The sequence below is a fragment of the Protopterus annectens genome, chromosome 2.part1 (assembly GCF_019279795.1).
Source record: "Protopterus annectens isolate FY-2018-M chromosome 2.part1, PAN1.0, whole genome shotgun sequence".
Taxonomy (NCBI): Eukaryota; Metazoa; Chordata; order Ceratodontiformes; family Protopteridae; genus Protopterus; species Protopterus annectens.
Window position 1 is genome coordinate 668,613,236 of NC_056729.1, and position 17,883 is coordinate 668,631,118.

A 17,883-nucleotide genomic window follows, 5' to 3' on the forward strand; every position below is an offset into this window, starting at 1 on the left:
ATATTGGCAGATATGGGGTAGTAAGGGGCTACTGGAGATACTTTCAGGAGTATAATCCAGTTCAACTTGTATAGCATCCTCAGCCATGGTAATTTTGTAAAAAGGCTCACAAGCAACAGAAGCAATTGATAAAAACAGAGCCAAAAAAGCAATTATTAGAAAAACATAAACCAAGAGCCCCCTGAGATCAAGGGGTAATAAATCCAGGCTGAGAATATCTCCAAAAATATAAGAATAAAGTCCAGCAATGGTAGAATTCACGAACCAGTTTAATCGAAGACGCAAGCGCTTTCACACAGCTTCATCAGGTGTAACTCTTCCATTTGAAAACACAAAGGACAAAGGTTAAAGGACCGAGGCTATCACACTAATAGCATTAATAAGAATGAGAAGATGGTAAGACAAATGAGATTTAATAAAGCTAAACCATATTTTTCTAATGCTGTTCCTAGACATAATAAGAGCAAGGAACCTAAACTCAGTCTTTGCCTCACCTATGCTAGAGATATCAAGCACTATACAGATATTATCAATAGAAATTGGCAGATATTGGTTAGTGAACCCACAATCTCCTCTTTAATTGGTGTTAGACCCCAGTACACTTTTAAGAACAAAAATAACTTGTATAGGAGACTATGTGGGGTAAAGATAGAGAAACCTTCCATGGAGTTCAAAGGCACTCGACCATGTGGTCACTGTCCACAGTGCCCATATATAGACACTTGTCTATTATTTCATCATCCTGATACAACAAGAACATTTGATATCAGGGTAAGTGCCACTTGTGAGACTGTACACGTTGTTTATTTGGCTGAGTGCCAACAATGTCATTGCTTCTATGTAGGCAAGACTGATAGAACTCTCAGAGAGAGAATGAGAGAGCATTTATATCATATTAGGAAGAAGTCCAAAATTAATGCCTTGGCAAAACATATCAATACCATGGGTGAACATCATAAATTTACCTTTAGGGTTCTATCTGTCATCTATGAGAATAATAGAAGAGGTGATGTGAGAGTTAAAACTGAAGAGACAGAAGCAAAATGGATAGTTAGACTGAGATCCAACCTAGGACATGGTCTCAACGAATGTGTCCCTATTAAGCCCCTATTACGTAACAGACCATTAAATAGAAGATGTACTTTTTAGGCACCTGAACATCATTTAAGCTAAGTTTTTTAAATATTAGTATTTACATGTGCATATTTAGATCTGCTCATACATTTTTATCCTTGTTTTTATGTTTTGTTTTTATGAACGTTTTTACAACATAAAATGAGTCTTGTTTTTTTAAAATGTCGTTTTTAGCCATGTGACTAATTAATACATGTATAAAGGTGTGTTTTCAAATGGAAGAGTTACACCTGATGAAGCTATGTGAAAGCGCTTGTGTCTTCGATTAAACTGGTACCTGAATTCTACCATTGCTGGACTTTATTCTTATATTTTTGGAGATATTTTCAGCCTGGATTTATTACCCCTTGATCTCAGGGGGCTCTTGGTTTATGTTTTTCTATTAATAATTAATGTTCATAAGACAAAAAAAGAACAAAGCCAGATTGGTTACACCAGGAAATACTCTTTATGCAACAGTTGGAACTCCCACAAAGGTTCCTTACTAGGAGATTAACAACATAACACACATAGTCCTATAAGGATCGCATTGAAGTCCCCCTATTTCTATACTCTGTCTTCTACAGGTTACTGAGGGGTGATCTATGTCTGGTATACAAGACATCCTTGGATCTAGCTTTGATGGACATTTAGCACATTCACAAAATGAACAGCATCAGAACTATTAGATCCAAGGATTTAAATTTTGCTTGTGACATACATATTGGCAAGACAGATATATGTTTCAAGGGATCTCCATGCTCTGGAACAGGCTCCCCATCCATGTAAAGCAGAGTTCATCCTTAATCTTATTTAAAGGTAACCTTGACCAATGTATGGAAAATGGAAAATTTACCCTGGATCTGGGCCCCATGTCTCCGATAGAAGCAGACAGTTTGTGTCTTTCGACTTTTCCCAGTTAGGGGTCGCCACAGTGGAACTCCGGTCCACTAATGATTGGCAGTAGATTTTTACGTGCTGGCTTGCCGGGCCCAACGCACAATCTTCAACGAAGGAACGCCCATTCACGCATGTTGCCACACAGAAGACACTCTAACTGAGAATCGAACGGGCAATGTCTAACTGTGAGGCGACAACGCTACCACAGCACCACCACCACAGTCTATATGACAGAGGCAGACAGTGATGCTCAAATTAACATAACCTCTAGAAACTTCCTAAGTAACATATCCTCATCCTAATAAATGCCCATGATACAGAGGGATGCAATTGGGTTGGATTCTACAGCTAGGCTTATAAAGGGTCCTGGTGGTCATTAGCCTAGTATATAATCATAGGGCTTCTGCAGAACTGAGCTGACCTGCATTTAAATCACTTTTAAATAACAGTTACCTTGAAGTACCGTCATATTAAAAAGGTAAAATTTGGTTAAATACTATTTACAACTACTAACATTAAAGTACATTATAAAAAAGAGAAACCAGTACATCAGGAAGTTAGTTAAAAGTATCAAACAAAAGGCAGCCAAAATTAAAAATATGGATAAAAGGTCGAAGGGAAAAGGACATACTCACCCCTACCTTTTGATTCATTCATGTCAGTAAATTCAGATGGATGCCCTGTGTGACAATGCGAGGTGTTGCCAGCTATACCAGGAGAAGTAGGGCAGGAGATATGTAACATATGCCAGCATAGCTAGCTGGAGTTTTGTAAATAATATGTCATTTGTATAGGAAACTGATTTGTACAGATGCTTCTGTTGAAAAATGTATTTGTTAGGTTACTTGTGTTAAAAAATGTACCAACAGTGGGTCCTGACTGTATTGTAACTGATTAAATGTACATGCTTTAACAGAGGATACTGGAAGTGGAGAGGTTAATCTCAGTCCATCTGTAAAAAATAGTTTGAAATTAAATTACCTGGTAGGCCGTAAAGATTGTATCTTACAGTTCTGAATGCAGCCAATGATGAAATGTCTGTGAAAACAAGGACTAGGAATTCTTGTTGTATTATCCATAGCAGGAACTAATTGCTACCCTGGAAGGGTGGATGTGTTAGAATGTGTTTGACTTCCAGGAGCTGCAACAGATCTTGGCAAAGCTCTACCTGTATATGTGGCAACACATGTGTGTGAGATTCTAGTTCAGTTTCCAGTAATGGGAGTAGTATAGGAACTAGATGTATGTGATGTCATTCTGTAATCCATCACTGAAATGATGTTTTAATACTAGATGAGACAGAAGTCTCAAGGCAGTCTGTTTTTGGAACCTGACGAAGAAGGACCCTTCACCTACTTCATCTTGCCTTGCTCTTGTAAGTGACCAGGGAATAGTAGCTCTTTTAAACAGAAAAATATAGTGAGATTAGTTAAATACTGTTTTTCTGTATCTGTGTGAATCTGTTCATCTGTGTTATTTTAATATTTCCTGTGGTTGAAACTCTGGTGTTTATTGTAAATAGATATTTAGTATTTTCATGTTCTTTTATTATTTATTAAATATATTTAAACTTTTCATTATGGCTGGTCCTTTAGAGAATAATTTAACCTTTGAGAATGCTTACATCTATTTGGTGACTCTGTGGCTACTCCTGAAAGCATTACTGCATTGGTCAAACCCTGTCATTTGTATTAATATTAATTTCACTCAGTATAATTGGGTACCATTGTAAGAGCCTTAGAGTAGCTGGCTTTGGAGTGCCGGATGGCAGTGTAACTACCTTATAGTGGACAGTGCAGTGGTGCAGCGGTAGCGTTCTCGCCTCACACAAGAAGTTCTCCAGTTCGATTCATGGCTGGGGGTGCCTTCCCTGCATGTCCTGCATGCATTTTTGTGGGTTTCCTCTGGGTGCTCTGATTTCTTACATTACAAAGACATGCATCTGGAGCATTTCTCCCCAGGCCTCCACTGAAGATGTGCTCGTTCCAAGTTGGACTTTCCCAGTTAACAAATGTAAAATAAATAGTCTGGGCTGAAGGGGGCATAGCTAGTAAATCTGTGCCCGTCTTTCCCAGGTGTGTGTGTGTGTGTGTGTGTGTGTGTGTGTGTGTGTGTGTGTGTGTGTGTGTGTGAAAATCAAATCTCAGTGTGTGTTTCAGCTACTTGGAGCAGATACACAAAGCACTGATTTCACAGAGTGGATGTTGGAGGACTTGGCTTGGACACTTGGCTGAGGACTTCACCGTACAGCTGTGCCAGTGGAGAGTCTTACTGAGGTCCTGAAGAGAGAGTGAGAGAGAGAAACCAGCCCCCAGGCATGGTGTGTTCCCCGTGTGCTCTTAAGGGAAACTGTGCTTGATGCAGAGAGCTGCTTCTGGAAATAGTGTGTATATCTACTTTTGTTCCAAGTAAATGTCCCTCTCCAGTGTTAGTGGTGAGGATTCAGGCTCTTTGATTACTGGCCTAGAGAGGGGATGTCACATATTGGTGAGCAGTGGTGTGTATATTGAACTTCTGTAGCCTGTAGGCAGTTGTCACTAAAGATGTGTGTACTGTCAGTAGCCACAAAGTAAACACATAGAGTTTAAGTTTCACAACAGTTTTACTTTTTGTTAGTTTAGTTTAGTCAGAGAAAGCAGGCAAAGATGTCAGCAGAGGATTATGGCAAGCTGGCAAATAACCAATTGGCCAAGGTATGTGAAGCCAAAAGGACTGGTGCATGCCAACCTAACTAAAGAGGAAATGATTTCAGCCTTAGTCGCAGCTCAAACCATCAACCAGGAGGATAACCAGTTTGATGGTGGGAATTTGCAGCCCTCAGAAATAGGACATTTGGCCTTTTCCTCAGAGGACTTAAAAATCTGTCTGGAGTTAGAGACTTGAACTGGAGGCCAAACATTTGGAATTGGAGTCAGCGGAGAGACTGTGGCATTTGGAGGCCAAGGAAGAGGAGAAACAGAGGGAATTAGAATCAGCAGAGAGACTGTGGTATTTGAAGGCTGAAGAAAATGAGAAACAGCCCCAGTATGAGAGGGAGATGCGGACTCTTCATCAGGGTCATGGAGGAAATGAGGAAGGGAATAACTGAACCCCAGAAGCAACAAAGGTCAGTAAATTTCTTCCACAGTTTACAGAAGATGATAATTTTTATACTTTTATTCATATATTTGAAAGAGTTTGTCAACAGTATAATGCTGACCAAGGGCTTTGGGTATGGTTTCTGACCCCATTACTCCATGGTAAAGCTGTAACTGCTGTTTTTAAATTGTCTGATACTGATTGTTTAAATTATGATAAAGTCGAACAGTGCTTATTAGAATGCTTTAAGTTAACACCTGAAGCTTACCGAAAAAAAGTTTCGTAAGCATAGACAGAAGGCAGATGAAAGTGTATGTGATCGTATTGCTGAGTTAAGCACTTATTTTCATACATGGGTGAGTAGGTGTCCGGTCACCACTTTTAAAAGACTGGCAGACGTTTTATTGAGGGAATAAATCCTTAGCAGTTTGCCTGAGGACATGAGAATGTGGTTGGCAGATGACTCGGAGTGTAGCTCTGCAGATGATCTGGGGAAGAAAGGGGATCTTTCCTAAGCCAGCAGGGTATCACTGCACAAGAAGGGGAATACCCAGTACTGCACATGGATATAAGGGAACCCATGGTGGGTCTACCAGTAACAGGGGAAGCGCTAGTTCAGTTACATGGCCAACATCAAGAGTTAGATGTTTTAAATGTAACCAGTGGGGCTATGTATCATATAAATGTCCATATTAGCAAGGTGGGGAACAAAAGGTGGGAGAGTCAGCAGTTGGGAATAACAGTATGCTAGTGGTAGGTTGTCTGGAGACAACGGGGTTACCAAACTATCACCAGAGCTTATATCCTATCTTAGTGGATGGAAAACAGGCCACTGCTAAGACAGACACAGCCTCTGACATAACCATTGTGAAGCCTGCAGTGGTTAAAGAGCAGCAGTACTTGCTTTGGCAGTCGACTCCAGTCAGTGCTGTAGGAGGGACCCTATTCCAAATACCTTTAGCCAGAGCTCACCTTGACTGAGAGGGTGGAAAAGGAAGCAAGCAGGTAGGTGTGTTTGAGGATATCCCTGCAGATGTCCTGATAGGAAATGATTTTGATAATTTAGTACCTTTTGTGCATGCAATTAACACAGGGTCAGGTTTGGAGACAGGCATGCGGGTCTGGTAGCCAGGGGGAGACCAAGACAGACACCACACCTGAAGCCAGGGCTTGTGTGGTGGCTATTTCAGGGAGGGAGCTACCCTGTAGCAGTGAGCCTGAAGGTGAACCACAGCTGCTTGTAGGTAGATGGGTTGGACAGAGTGACTGCAAGGACAGAGGTGAGTGGTAGTACCCAGGTTGACAGTGAAGCACTGCTGTCAGAGGATACCAGGCTTCCTGTGGAAAGGAAGCAGGAAGCAGCGAAGGGTCACAAAGATAGAGTTGAGACACGCTCATCTGTCGGACCCTAGACTAAGAGGCTTGAGAGAGGTAGCTAGGGAGGCACCTGATTCTCAAGGGAAAAGGGGAGTCTCTATACTGGAACAAAGGGTTGCTGTATAGAGAGTGGACCCCTCAGGAAGGGCTAGGGTGAGGTAATACAGCAGTTGGTAATGCCTAGAGCCTACCATCTGGCACCTCTAACTATAGCCCATGACATTCTTTTTGCAGGTCATATGGGCATAAAGCATACCAAAAGACGTATTGTGAAGAACTTTTATTGACCTGGGATTGCCAGGGATGTAACAGGGTACTGCAGGACTTGTGAGCAGTGCCAATAAATAGGCAAGGCAGGACATAAGGTCAATGCTCCTTTGATGCCTTTACCTATGATTGAGCAGCCATTTCAGAGAGTAGCAGTGAGTATTGTGGATCCCCTGAGTACCTCAAGTTCCACAGGGAAAAAGTATAGTCTGAGGGCAGTTGATTATGCTACTAGATACCCTGAGGCATTGGCTCTCTCCTCCATCAAGGCAGAGAAGATGGCAAATGCTTTGTTAGAGATTTTCAGCAGGGTACATTTCCCAAGAGAAATACTGATTGACAGAGGTGCCAATTTCATGTCAGACCTGCTGGCTTGTCTGTGGGAGCTCTGTAGTCTAAAGACCCCACCCCTTACCACCCCGAGAGTAATGGTCTTGTGGAGAGCTAAACTCTACACTAAAGACCATGCTACGGGCATTTGCAGACCAGTTTAAGAGAGAGTGGGACAAATATTTGCCCTTTCTGCTGTTTGCATACAGAGGGGTACCCAGGAATCCACAGGTTTTTTTGCCCTTTGTGTTGCTGTATGGACAAAGGGTGAGGGTGCCTTTAGATTTGATTCATGATGAGTGGGAGGGTGAGCATGAATCCCACAAGGAGTCTTTTGTGGCATATGTCCTAAACCTCAGTACAAGGCTTAGAGAGCACATGAGCTTGGCTCAGGAGAACCTGGCAGGAGCCCAACAGCAGAAAAAGGTCTGGTATGACAAGAATGCTCGAGCTTGAGAGTATGCGGAGGGACATCTGGTTATGGTGCACATTCCTGACAGACACAGTAAGTTGCAGGCAGTTTGGGAGGGACCTTTCAAAGTGGTAAGGAAGGTCAGTGATGTTAACTACATAGTAGAACTGCTATGCAGCAGGCAGGGGCACAAATTGTACCATGTTAGCATGGTGAAGCCATACCATGAATTGGGAGGCCCTTGTGCTAAATATTTGCAGTGGGTAGCAGGAGGAGTATGAGGGAGATCTATGGCTACATTAAGCCAGCCAGCAAAATGCCAAGTTACTAAGATGGAGCCTAGGGTTGCAGGCATATGACATGATAGTGCAGCACTGTAGTGGGGTCAGCAATGCCAATGCAGATGGGTTCTCAAGATAGGGTTTGGATTGCAGTATTCCCAGACAGGCCCATTCCTCTTAAGCCAAGTTTCTCAAGGGTCACTTGAAAAGCTAGCTCAAGTCTTCAAAGGGGGGATAGATGTGACAATGTGAGGTATTGCCAGCTATGCCAGGAGAAGTAGGGCAGGGATTGTGTAACATATGCCAGCATAGCTAGTTGGAGTTTTGTAAATAATTATGTCATTTGTATATCAAACTGACTTGTATAGATGCTTACGTTGAAAAATGTATTTGTAAAGCTGCTTGTGTTAAAATGTAACAACAGTGGGTCCTGACTGTGTTGTAACTGATTAAATGTATATGTGTTTTTACAGAGAATACTGGAAGAGAAGAGTTAGTCTCAGTCCAGCTTACTTTGAAAAATAGTTTGAAATTAAATTACCTGATAGGGCATAAAGATTGTATCTTACTGTTCTGATTGCAGCCAGAGACAAAATGTGAAAACAATGACTAGGAATCCTTGTTGTATTGTCCTTATTAGGAACTAATTGCAACCCTGGAAGGGTAGAAGTGTTGAAATGGTTTTAGGACTTCCAGAAGCTGCAACAGATCTGAGAAAAGCTGTACTTGTGTGTGTGGTAACACGTGTGAGATTCTAGTTTATTTTCCAGTAATGGGGATAGCATGGGGACCAGATGTATGTGATATCATTCTGCAATCTATCACTGAAATTATGTTTTAATACTGGATGAGACAGAAGTCTCATGGCAGTCTGTTTTTGGAACCTGACAAAGAATGACCCTTCACCTTGCTTCATTTTGCCTTGCTCTAGTAAGTGACTAGGGGATAGTAGTTCTTTATATCAGTCAGAAAAATATAGTGAGATTAGTTAAGTACTGTTTTTCTGTATCTGTGTGAATCTGTTCATCTGTCTTACTTTAATATATCCTGTGAATGAAACTCTGGTGTTTACTGTAAATAGATATTTAGTATTTCATGTTTTTTTATTATTTATTATTAAATATATTTAAACTTTTCATTGTGACTAGTCCTTTAGAGAATATTTTAACCTTTGAGAGTACTTATATCCATTTGGTGACTCGGTGCCCACTCCTGAAAACCTTGCTGCATTGGTCAAACCCTATCATTTGTATTAATATTAATTTCACTCAGTATAACTGGGTGCCATGTAAGAGCCTTAGAGTAGCTGGCTTTGGAGTGTCTGATGGCATTGTAACTACTTTATAGTCTGGGCAGAAGGGAGCATAGTTAGTAAATATGTGCCAGCCTTTCCCAGGTGTGTGTGTGTGTGTGTGTGTGTGTGTGTGTGTGTGTGTGTGTGTGTGTGTGTGTGTGTGTGTGTGTGTGTGTGTGTGTGTCAGCTGCTTGGAGCAGGGACACAAACCACCTGTTTCACAGAGAGGGTGCTGGAGGACTTAGCTCGGGCACTCAGCTGAGGACTCAACTCTACAGCTGTACCAGTAGGGAGTCTTAATGGGGACCTGGAGAGAGAGAGAGAAACCAATCCCTGGACTGTGTGTGTTCCCTTTGTGCACTTAAGGGAAATTGTGCTTGACGTAGAGAGCTGCATCTTGAAATATTGCATGTATCTTTTTTTGTTTGAAGTGAACATCCCTCTCCAGTGTCAGTGGTGAGGATTCAGGCTCCTTGATTACTGGAATAGAGAGAGGACATCACACCCTGCATCCAATTTAATTTGCCATTTCAGTTCTTTTACTTCTAATCTATTGTTTAAGACACTACCAGTGCCATTATTTCTCACATAATCTAATACAAAAAGGATCACACACAGTAGAATTTTTCCCACATAATCTAATACAAAAAGGATCACACACAGTAGAATTTTTCCCCAATGCATTTATATGGTTGTGTGTTAAGATTGCATAAATATGTTCACTGATACAGAATTAGATTTTTGGATAGATGTCTTAAATAATGCATAATAGACCACCCCTTCAGATTTGCAGAAATGTCTGTTGTAGGGAATGTACACTTCACCTGTCAATAATGTTTCTCCTCATTTCAAACCTATGTAGGTTCCCACTGTTTGCTAAATACGCACTCCCTCAGCTATACACGTGCTATTAACTGTTCCCATATCACCCTACTAACAAATGTAACAATTTTCCCCTATCATTCTTAATCTCAAAAGCACAAAGCAGAAATGCACTGAGCTGACTGTGAATGATATTACCAACACTGAGGCTGATAAATGTAGCTCTAACTTTATCCCTCTCTCCCCTCTGATGTCCCTTAAGATATACCTGAAACTGGATTGTCTCCAGCTGTCAATCAAGACCAAGCCCTAAAAGGGCTATCAAAAGCTAAAAATAATGCATCAGTAGGTCCTGGCCGTATCCCTGGATGCATCTTAAGTAGCACGGAGCATGATTTAGCCACACTGTTCAGTCTCGTCCTCCATACAGGTTTTGTGCCAAGTGAATTGAAAACAGCTATAGTCACTGCTCTGCATAAGGGAGGACTTTACACAGACCCAGGCAATTACAGTTCCATAAGTCTGACCAGCCTCATATATAAAGCCATGGAAAGACTTATCATGGAACTAATCAGTCAAGGTATAGGGAACTTCCAAACACTGGACCTGTCTCAGTTTGGATTTGTCAACGGTAGGTCATGTTTACTCAGCCTGGTGGACTATTTTGAAAAGGTCACCGAAACATTGAATGAAGGCAAAACAGTACACACCACATGCCTTGACTTGGCCAAAGCTTTTGATACAATTCTCCACTTGGGCACAGTAGAAAAGCTAAATAAACTGGGAATAACCCCCCCCCCCCATGTCACCCACCGGATTGCCTCTGCCTGTCAGGATGCAGATAATCAAAATATGGGAAGTTACCTCCACATCCACACTGAGACCAGTCACCAGTGGAGTCTCCCAGGGTTATTTTGTGAGACCTCTCCTGTTTGGTATGTATTTTTCTGAAGTGAATGCCAGTACCAAAGGGCTCTAGCTGACTTATTCTGCAGATAATTGCAAGCTAAGAGCACTCATTAATTCCCCAAATGACTTGGCCATCCTGCAGGAAAGTTTGTCTCAAATAAATATTTGGTGCCAAAATCATGCACTGAAACTAAATGCCAAAAATGTATTAATATATCCTTTGGGAAGTCCTGTACCCCAGAGAACTACTACATTGACAATACACCCCTAAGAGTTGTCCCAGTTGTTCGGTATTTGGAAACGTATATGGACAGTGACCTAACTTTTGACCAGCATGTGTCCATTATTGTAAGAAAGCTCTTCTATATTGCACAGCTTATAAACAAAGGGATTGTGTCTAGATCTAGGGATGCCATTGCCCCGCCTTACTCAGGCTTCATTAGGCCAGTCATTGAGTATAATGCCTCTTTTGGCATGTTTCTGTCCCGACACATGCAACAACTTGAATGTCCACAGAGATGTCTTACTTAAACATTACAAGACCTAAACAACCTGTTGTACGTGGACCAACTCAAAGCCTTGTCACTATACTCTGTATCCTACAGACTGCTAAGAGGTGACCTATATCTGGCATACAAGGCATCCTCTGACCCAGTACAGATGGATTTACTGCACAACAAGTAAAATGGTATTAGAAGTACTCTGTTTAGGAATCTAAACTTCTGCAACATCAACAGAACAGTTTGGAGGGGCAAATGTATCTAACAGAGGATACTGCTGCTCTGGAACAGACTTCCCATCCACATAAAACAAAGTTCATCCCTGCCCATATTCAAGAGCATCTTGGATCTGTGGATGGAAAACAGAAAATTTATCCTAGGACTGCACCCCTTTACTACTAATGGATAAATACAGCTCATAAATGCTTTATGTTATCCATGGATCCCCTTACTTTATCTATGGTATGATCCCATTTATTCTCATTAAGGGTAGTATATAATTATTGACCATGGGATGGGTAAGGCCAATCTCTAACCAAATAGGTTAGGTTAATTTGAGCACAAAAAGAGAAATGATGTAGGCTTAAAATAGCCCACAAGGGCAGCTAGCTTATTACTTACCTATGAGCATATGAACCTATTGACTGTGTATGTAACATGTTTACATTCTCATGCAAGATTTCCCTGATAACATAATTTTATCATATTGTTTCTCCCCACATGTTAACAAATTACAAGCATTTTCCCTGCTGTGTTATCTAACCTGTTCATATCCATTAAACATGATGTTGACTTTAGAAATAAATAAACAAACCTGATAAACTTAATCATTAGAACATTTTTTGATGTTGCAAGAAATCCAAGCAGGCAACGGACATGCATGGCATAAAACCAAACAATTTATTTAGTAAAAAACATGTAAGTGCTTTCATGTAGTACTCCTATGCTTCATCAGACATAAAATTCTATCACAAGCCTAAACATTTTAAACACTGTTAAACCAATCACTGCTAGCAACCTTTTTCCCTCCAATTAAATAATTAGTGGAAACCTAGTGATTTAAAATAACCTAACACTTTAGCAAAATAAGTACATTTTTAGTATGTTCCAACCACAACTTATATAATAAATTTCAGATATAAGGCATATATTGCAGATATCTAAACAGTATAATATGCATCGTACATAAACCATCTCATCATGCTATTGTAAGTATACTGATGTTTGAAAAATTTAATGCAGAACTGCGTCAACAAAGGCTGAAACAGTCCTGCCATCCACATAATTAACTAAGTATACACCTTATATGAAATTTACAACAAAAAACCTGAACTGCTACATGAACACTCATCAGTCTGCTAAAATGTTCAAAAACAAACACTTAAAAAAAAAATATATATATATATATATATATACACACACATATATATATATATATATATATATATATATATATGTAAATAAATACAAACAAAATTAAACATAACAAATATGTGTATATATAACAGTGAAAACAGAATATATATATATATATATATATATATATATATATATATATATATATACATATATATATATATACACACACACACACACATATATATATATATATATATATATATATATATATATAATGTATGAAGAGTATGTGTGTGTGTGTGTGTGTGTGTGTGTGTGTATATATATATATATATATATATATATATATATAAAAGCAGACACGCATATCTACCAGGGGGTGAACAAGGTTAGCAAATGTAACTAAGCCTCCTGTCCCTTAAAAAGTGACAAAGCTTAATTAAAACCCATGCCCTTGTCAGCTTGTAGTAAAACAATCCATTTTTGCTCAATCTTTTCAAGTGTTTTCCTATTATTCCCCAACCTTATAGTGTTTGGCAAGATCTCAATGATGAAAAATACAAATCTGTGGATGGCACCATCTTCAACAATATGTTTGGCGACGGCATTTCTGGTGTCTCCAGTGTTGCTGTAATATATGTTACCTGATCCTATCCCTCAATGGTCTAGTAGTCATGCCAACATAGAAATTAAAACATTGGACACATTGGGCTAAATATATGTAACATTACCAGTTGAACAATCAGCATAATGCCTAAAAATATATTCTTTATTTGTATCAGGATGTATAAAGACTTTCTTATTGGCAGTGTACTTGCAAAAATGGCAATGTCGGCAACCAAATATTTCTTGTCTCAGAAATAGTTCTGCTGGTTGCCATGCCAGTTCTGGGGCAAAGCCTATGTTTTAATGATTTCAAATTTTTATAAGTAACTTTTGGATATGTCCCCACAACTTGCTGTATCCCACTCTTTGCTGTTAGTACATGCCAATTTTTACATATAATATCCCTAACTTTCTTATTGTCAGAGGTATAAGGTAGACATAATCTACATTGTTTTTGCAATAACCATCCATCCTATTAACCAGTGGCATATTCCTTTCTGAAAAATAATGGTTTACCTCTACCTTCCCTTTCCTTATGGGCCATTTGTAAATGTTCATCACATTCAGCCTCAGTATATCCTCTATCCCTAAACTCTATTTTTAATAAGGCTACTTGCTGAAACATTGTACTATCTTTGTTGGTAAGTCTAGAAGTACGTAGAGCTTGTCCTTTCAAAATATTTTTGAATACTTATGTAGGATGCATACTAGAACGTGATAAAAGGTTGTTCTTCCTACATTCTTTCCTATAAACATGAGTGTGCAGAACATGCCCTTCTCTTGTTAGCTTGACATCTAAAAAATCAATCTCATAAAGAGATGTACATGTAGTAAACTTCAAGAAAGAGGTGCTCTCATTTAAAAAAGAAACAAACTGCTCAAATAGTTCTGTGGAACCTCTCTGGATAAAAAATATATCATCCACAAAATTACTGTAATGTAACAAATTTCAACTATAAGTAACATTATTCAACAATACCGTATCTTCCCATTGTGCCATTACTTTGTTGGCATAGGAATTGGCACATGATGTGCCCATGGCCATTCCATATTGTTGAATGTAAAATTTCTCTTAAAACACAAATACATTATTGGTAAGCACCAATTCCATCAACATACAAGGCTCTATACGTCCATTATCAAAATCACTATGACTTCACAAAAAAATCTCTCATATATTGGATGCCTACATCATTTGGTATGCATGTAAATAACAAACATACATCCATAGTAATTAACATATCTGTAGCACATAATGGCACTTTCTGTAACTTATCATATAGCATGATAAGAAAATGCTGTGAGTCTTTTAAAATAGTGGATGACTTCATTAATAAAGGATGTAGAGTTTTTTCTAAATAAATGGATATGCACTCTGAGGCCCAACCTCGCCCTGCCACAATTGGCCTATAGGGTGGGTCAGATAAATATTTATGGATTTTAGGCAAGCCCTTTATAAGCAGTATTAAAGGTTTCTCAGCTATACAGAAGTCATATAACTCCTTACTAATTAATGTACCTGGAAGACAAACAGTCAAATAACTCACAGTAAATATTATTTATAAGTTTTTGTATCTGTAAGATTAGTAAGTCTGTAAATACTTACTGACAGCATTAAAGTAATATTTTTTATATAATCTTTACGGTTGAGAATCACTATAGCTGCCCTTTTTATCAGCTGGGGAAATAGTAATGTCCTCATTAGCTTGTAACTTCTGTAGAGCAGAAAATTCACTAGCTGTAAGGTTATAAAACCTATTACATTTATTTACTGGATCATTATAATGTCAGCCATAATTGCTGCTTACTTTTAATGTTTTTTGTAAAACTATTTAACAGATTGGTATTTAATAGTTTCACAAGAATTTAGACATGCTAATCCATTCTAATTGGCCTCACCCCCAAAGTGGCATACATGCCTCCTGCTGGCATATTAATATTAAGGTTGCAAATAGGGCAGAATAGCTTACACTTCCATGTTTGAAAGTTATTTTTTTAAACATGATTTTATGAAAAAATTGCCTTGAAACCTACTTTTGTTTTTACAAAAAGTGTTCACATACACAAAGATTCACAAAGGGTTAGGTATGAGCTTTATTTCACATGAATAGGAGGCTTGTTCCAGACAAAAGGTAATATTTTGTCTTCTACATCATAAATAGAACATCTTGGAGCATTAGATATGTATCACAGAGGAAACCACTTCTTTGGAGTAGTCTTCCTCTCAACATAAAGCAAAGTACTTCCCTTACTCTGCTTAAACGTAATTTGGACTAATGGATGGGAAGCCACAAATTCACCCTGGTTTAGCACCGTTGTCTCTTGTGAGTAAGGGTAAAGGGTAAAATGTAAATGTTCTGCCCAGCTCTAGGTTATTTGTACTTCAATTACCTAGCAAGACCAAGTCCTAAAGGCACTATCAAAAGCTAAAAATATTGCATCAGTGGGTCCTGACAGTATACCTGGATGCATCTTAAGTAGCACAGAGCATGATTTAGCCACACCCCTAGCAACACTGTTCAGTCTCAGCCTCCATACAGGTTTTGTACCAAGTGAATTGGGAACAGCTGCAGTCACTGCTCTGCATAAGGGACAACCTTACATAGGCCCAGGCATTTACAGTCCCATAAGTCTGGGAATGCAGGGCTAGACTTCTCAAGATCTTCATGGAACAATAGCTTAATAAGTACCTATGAACCCAGCTATAGTGAATTATGGTATGGAAGAGATATTTGTTTTTTGTCCAAAGTGTTTACTGATTTTTGAGAACAGTACTAAGACACAGGGTTAAAAGCTTTGTAGTGATGATTTCAAGATTGCTGTTCATATGTGGATTTTTTATATGACTGAGGCAGCAAAGCCTTTTACCAAAAGTCTGCCAACTTGGACTGTAACTTCACCAAAGATATCTGTTTTTGAACTTAAACTACAGTTACAGTCTGTCTTATGTAGTAGGAAATGTGATCAGGCTGGGCTCCAGTAACTTGCCCTACCTATCTGTGAAGCACTTCATCACCAAGTTATATTACTATTTCTGCAAATAAAAGTTTAAATATGAAAAAAATTATTGTACTATTTGACGTCATATAATAACTGCAATTTTTCTGAAGCATTATGAAGCAGGCACACATGGTTTATGATTAACTTAAGAAACTACAGAACTAATTTTCTTTGATAATGCATTTTTTTTCTTTTTATAGCAACTGTTGCTAAAACCTGTGATGAGAATAGCAATGTTGAAGACACTGGTGCTGATAATGAGGTTATAAGAACACTACTGATACATGAAAAGAAGTCATCTAGTCATGTGAAAGCTGCCTTCAATTCTGATGTCAATAAAAGTGATTCTAGCAGTGATACCAGTGACTCAGAAGAAGAAAAAAAAACAGCAAAACCTGAGGTTATAAAATCTGCAGCTTCTGAAGCACAGCAAGTAGTTGAGGCAGAAGAACAGGATCCCACTGTTACGGTGGCAGGACAACCCCATCTGTACAGTGAAGTAAGTCAGAATCCAGAGTTAGTATCATTTATGAATGATGAGGAGCGGGAGGCTTATATCAATATTGGACAACAGATGTTCCAGTCATTATATGACTAATATTACTAAATGCTTTGGAAACTCATGCTTAATTAAACCTGTATGGATAAGTTTGGACCTTATTTCAGCAAAGACATCTGCTGATAAAATCTTGTAATGAGTAAGTTTTGTTCCTCTATGTTTTTTTGTTTTTTTTTATAAGGGGAGGGAGATATTTTTTTAGCACTTTAAAATAGCGAACATTTATTTGTATATAAGAAGATTACATTTCCAAATGTTAATTGTTCTTGGTCACTTGCTTATTATGAGGTTTGACTAAGGATGTAATGTATGATGAATGACTTGCATATAATTATCAGTCATTTGTAAATAACATGACCTTCTTAATTTAGTAACAGAATTATAATGCTGGGGGGAGAGAGAAAGATATATTTCAATGTATATTTTGTTGAGTGTTGTGAAAATCTGCACATGGATCTGTTTTTTATTGCAATATTTTTTTTTGTTAGTCCTTTGCTTGTTTTGGTTCTTGGCAGGCTGTATGTGAATGATAGTCTTCCCACACTGATTTCCTATGTGAGAATCAGTGAAGAAGCTAAGAAATCTGACTTGAATATATTTTTGTTTGTGCAGAAAGTACCAGATGTGATTGCTTTAATTAACATGTTAAAAAAACAAAATAAAAAGCAGAAAAGTACTTATTTTTGTCTTGACATGATTAGAGGTTTGTGCAATTCTAAAAAGTCTTATAGAAGCTCTACTGTTAAACTAAATGTCCATGTGCAGGAGGGCTAAAGGTGAAAGAAGTCCTATAATGACAGTGATTTTTTGGAGACTAGTAAGCTGCGGTGGTACAGCGGTAGCGTTGTTGCCTCACAGCAATCTCCTGTTCAGTTCACGGCTGGAGTGCCTTCTATGTGGAGTCTGCATGTCCTCCCCGCAGTCGAGTAGCCTCCGAAAGACATGCGTGAATGGGCATGCCTTCGCTGAAGGTTGGGCGTCGGGCTGGCAACTCAGCACTATAAAAAAAAATCTACTGCCAATCATTAGCGGACCGGAAGTTCCGCTGTGGCGACCCTTAACCGGGAAAAGCCGAA

The 17,883-nt window shown here is 38.9% G+C and overlaps 1 protein-coding gene across 1 annotated transcript in view; it reads left to right on the forward strand.

Annotated features, from left to right (window-relative positions):
• LOC122794195 (general transcription factor IIE subunit 1-like) overlaps positions 1 to 17,483 on the forward strand; it is a 480,389-nt gene extending 462,906 nt beyond the window's left edge. The window contains exon 5 of the mRNA XM_044062408.1: positions 16,449 to 17,483. Coding sequence (XP_043918343.1) covers positions 16,449 to 16,846 — 398 coding nt within the window. The 3' untranslated portion in view covers positions 16,847 to 17,483. The remainder of the gene's footprint in view (positions 1 to 16,448) is intronic.
• The last annotated feature ends 400 nt before the right edge of the window (positions 17,484 to 17,883 follow it).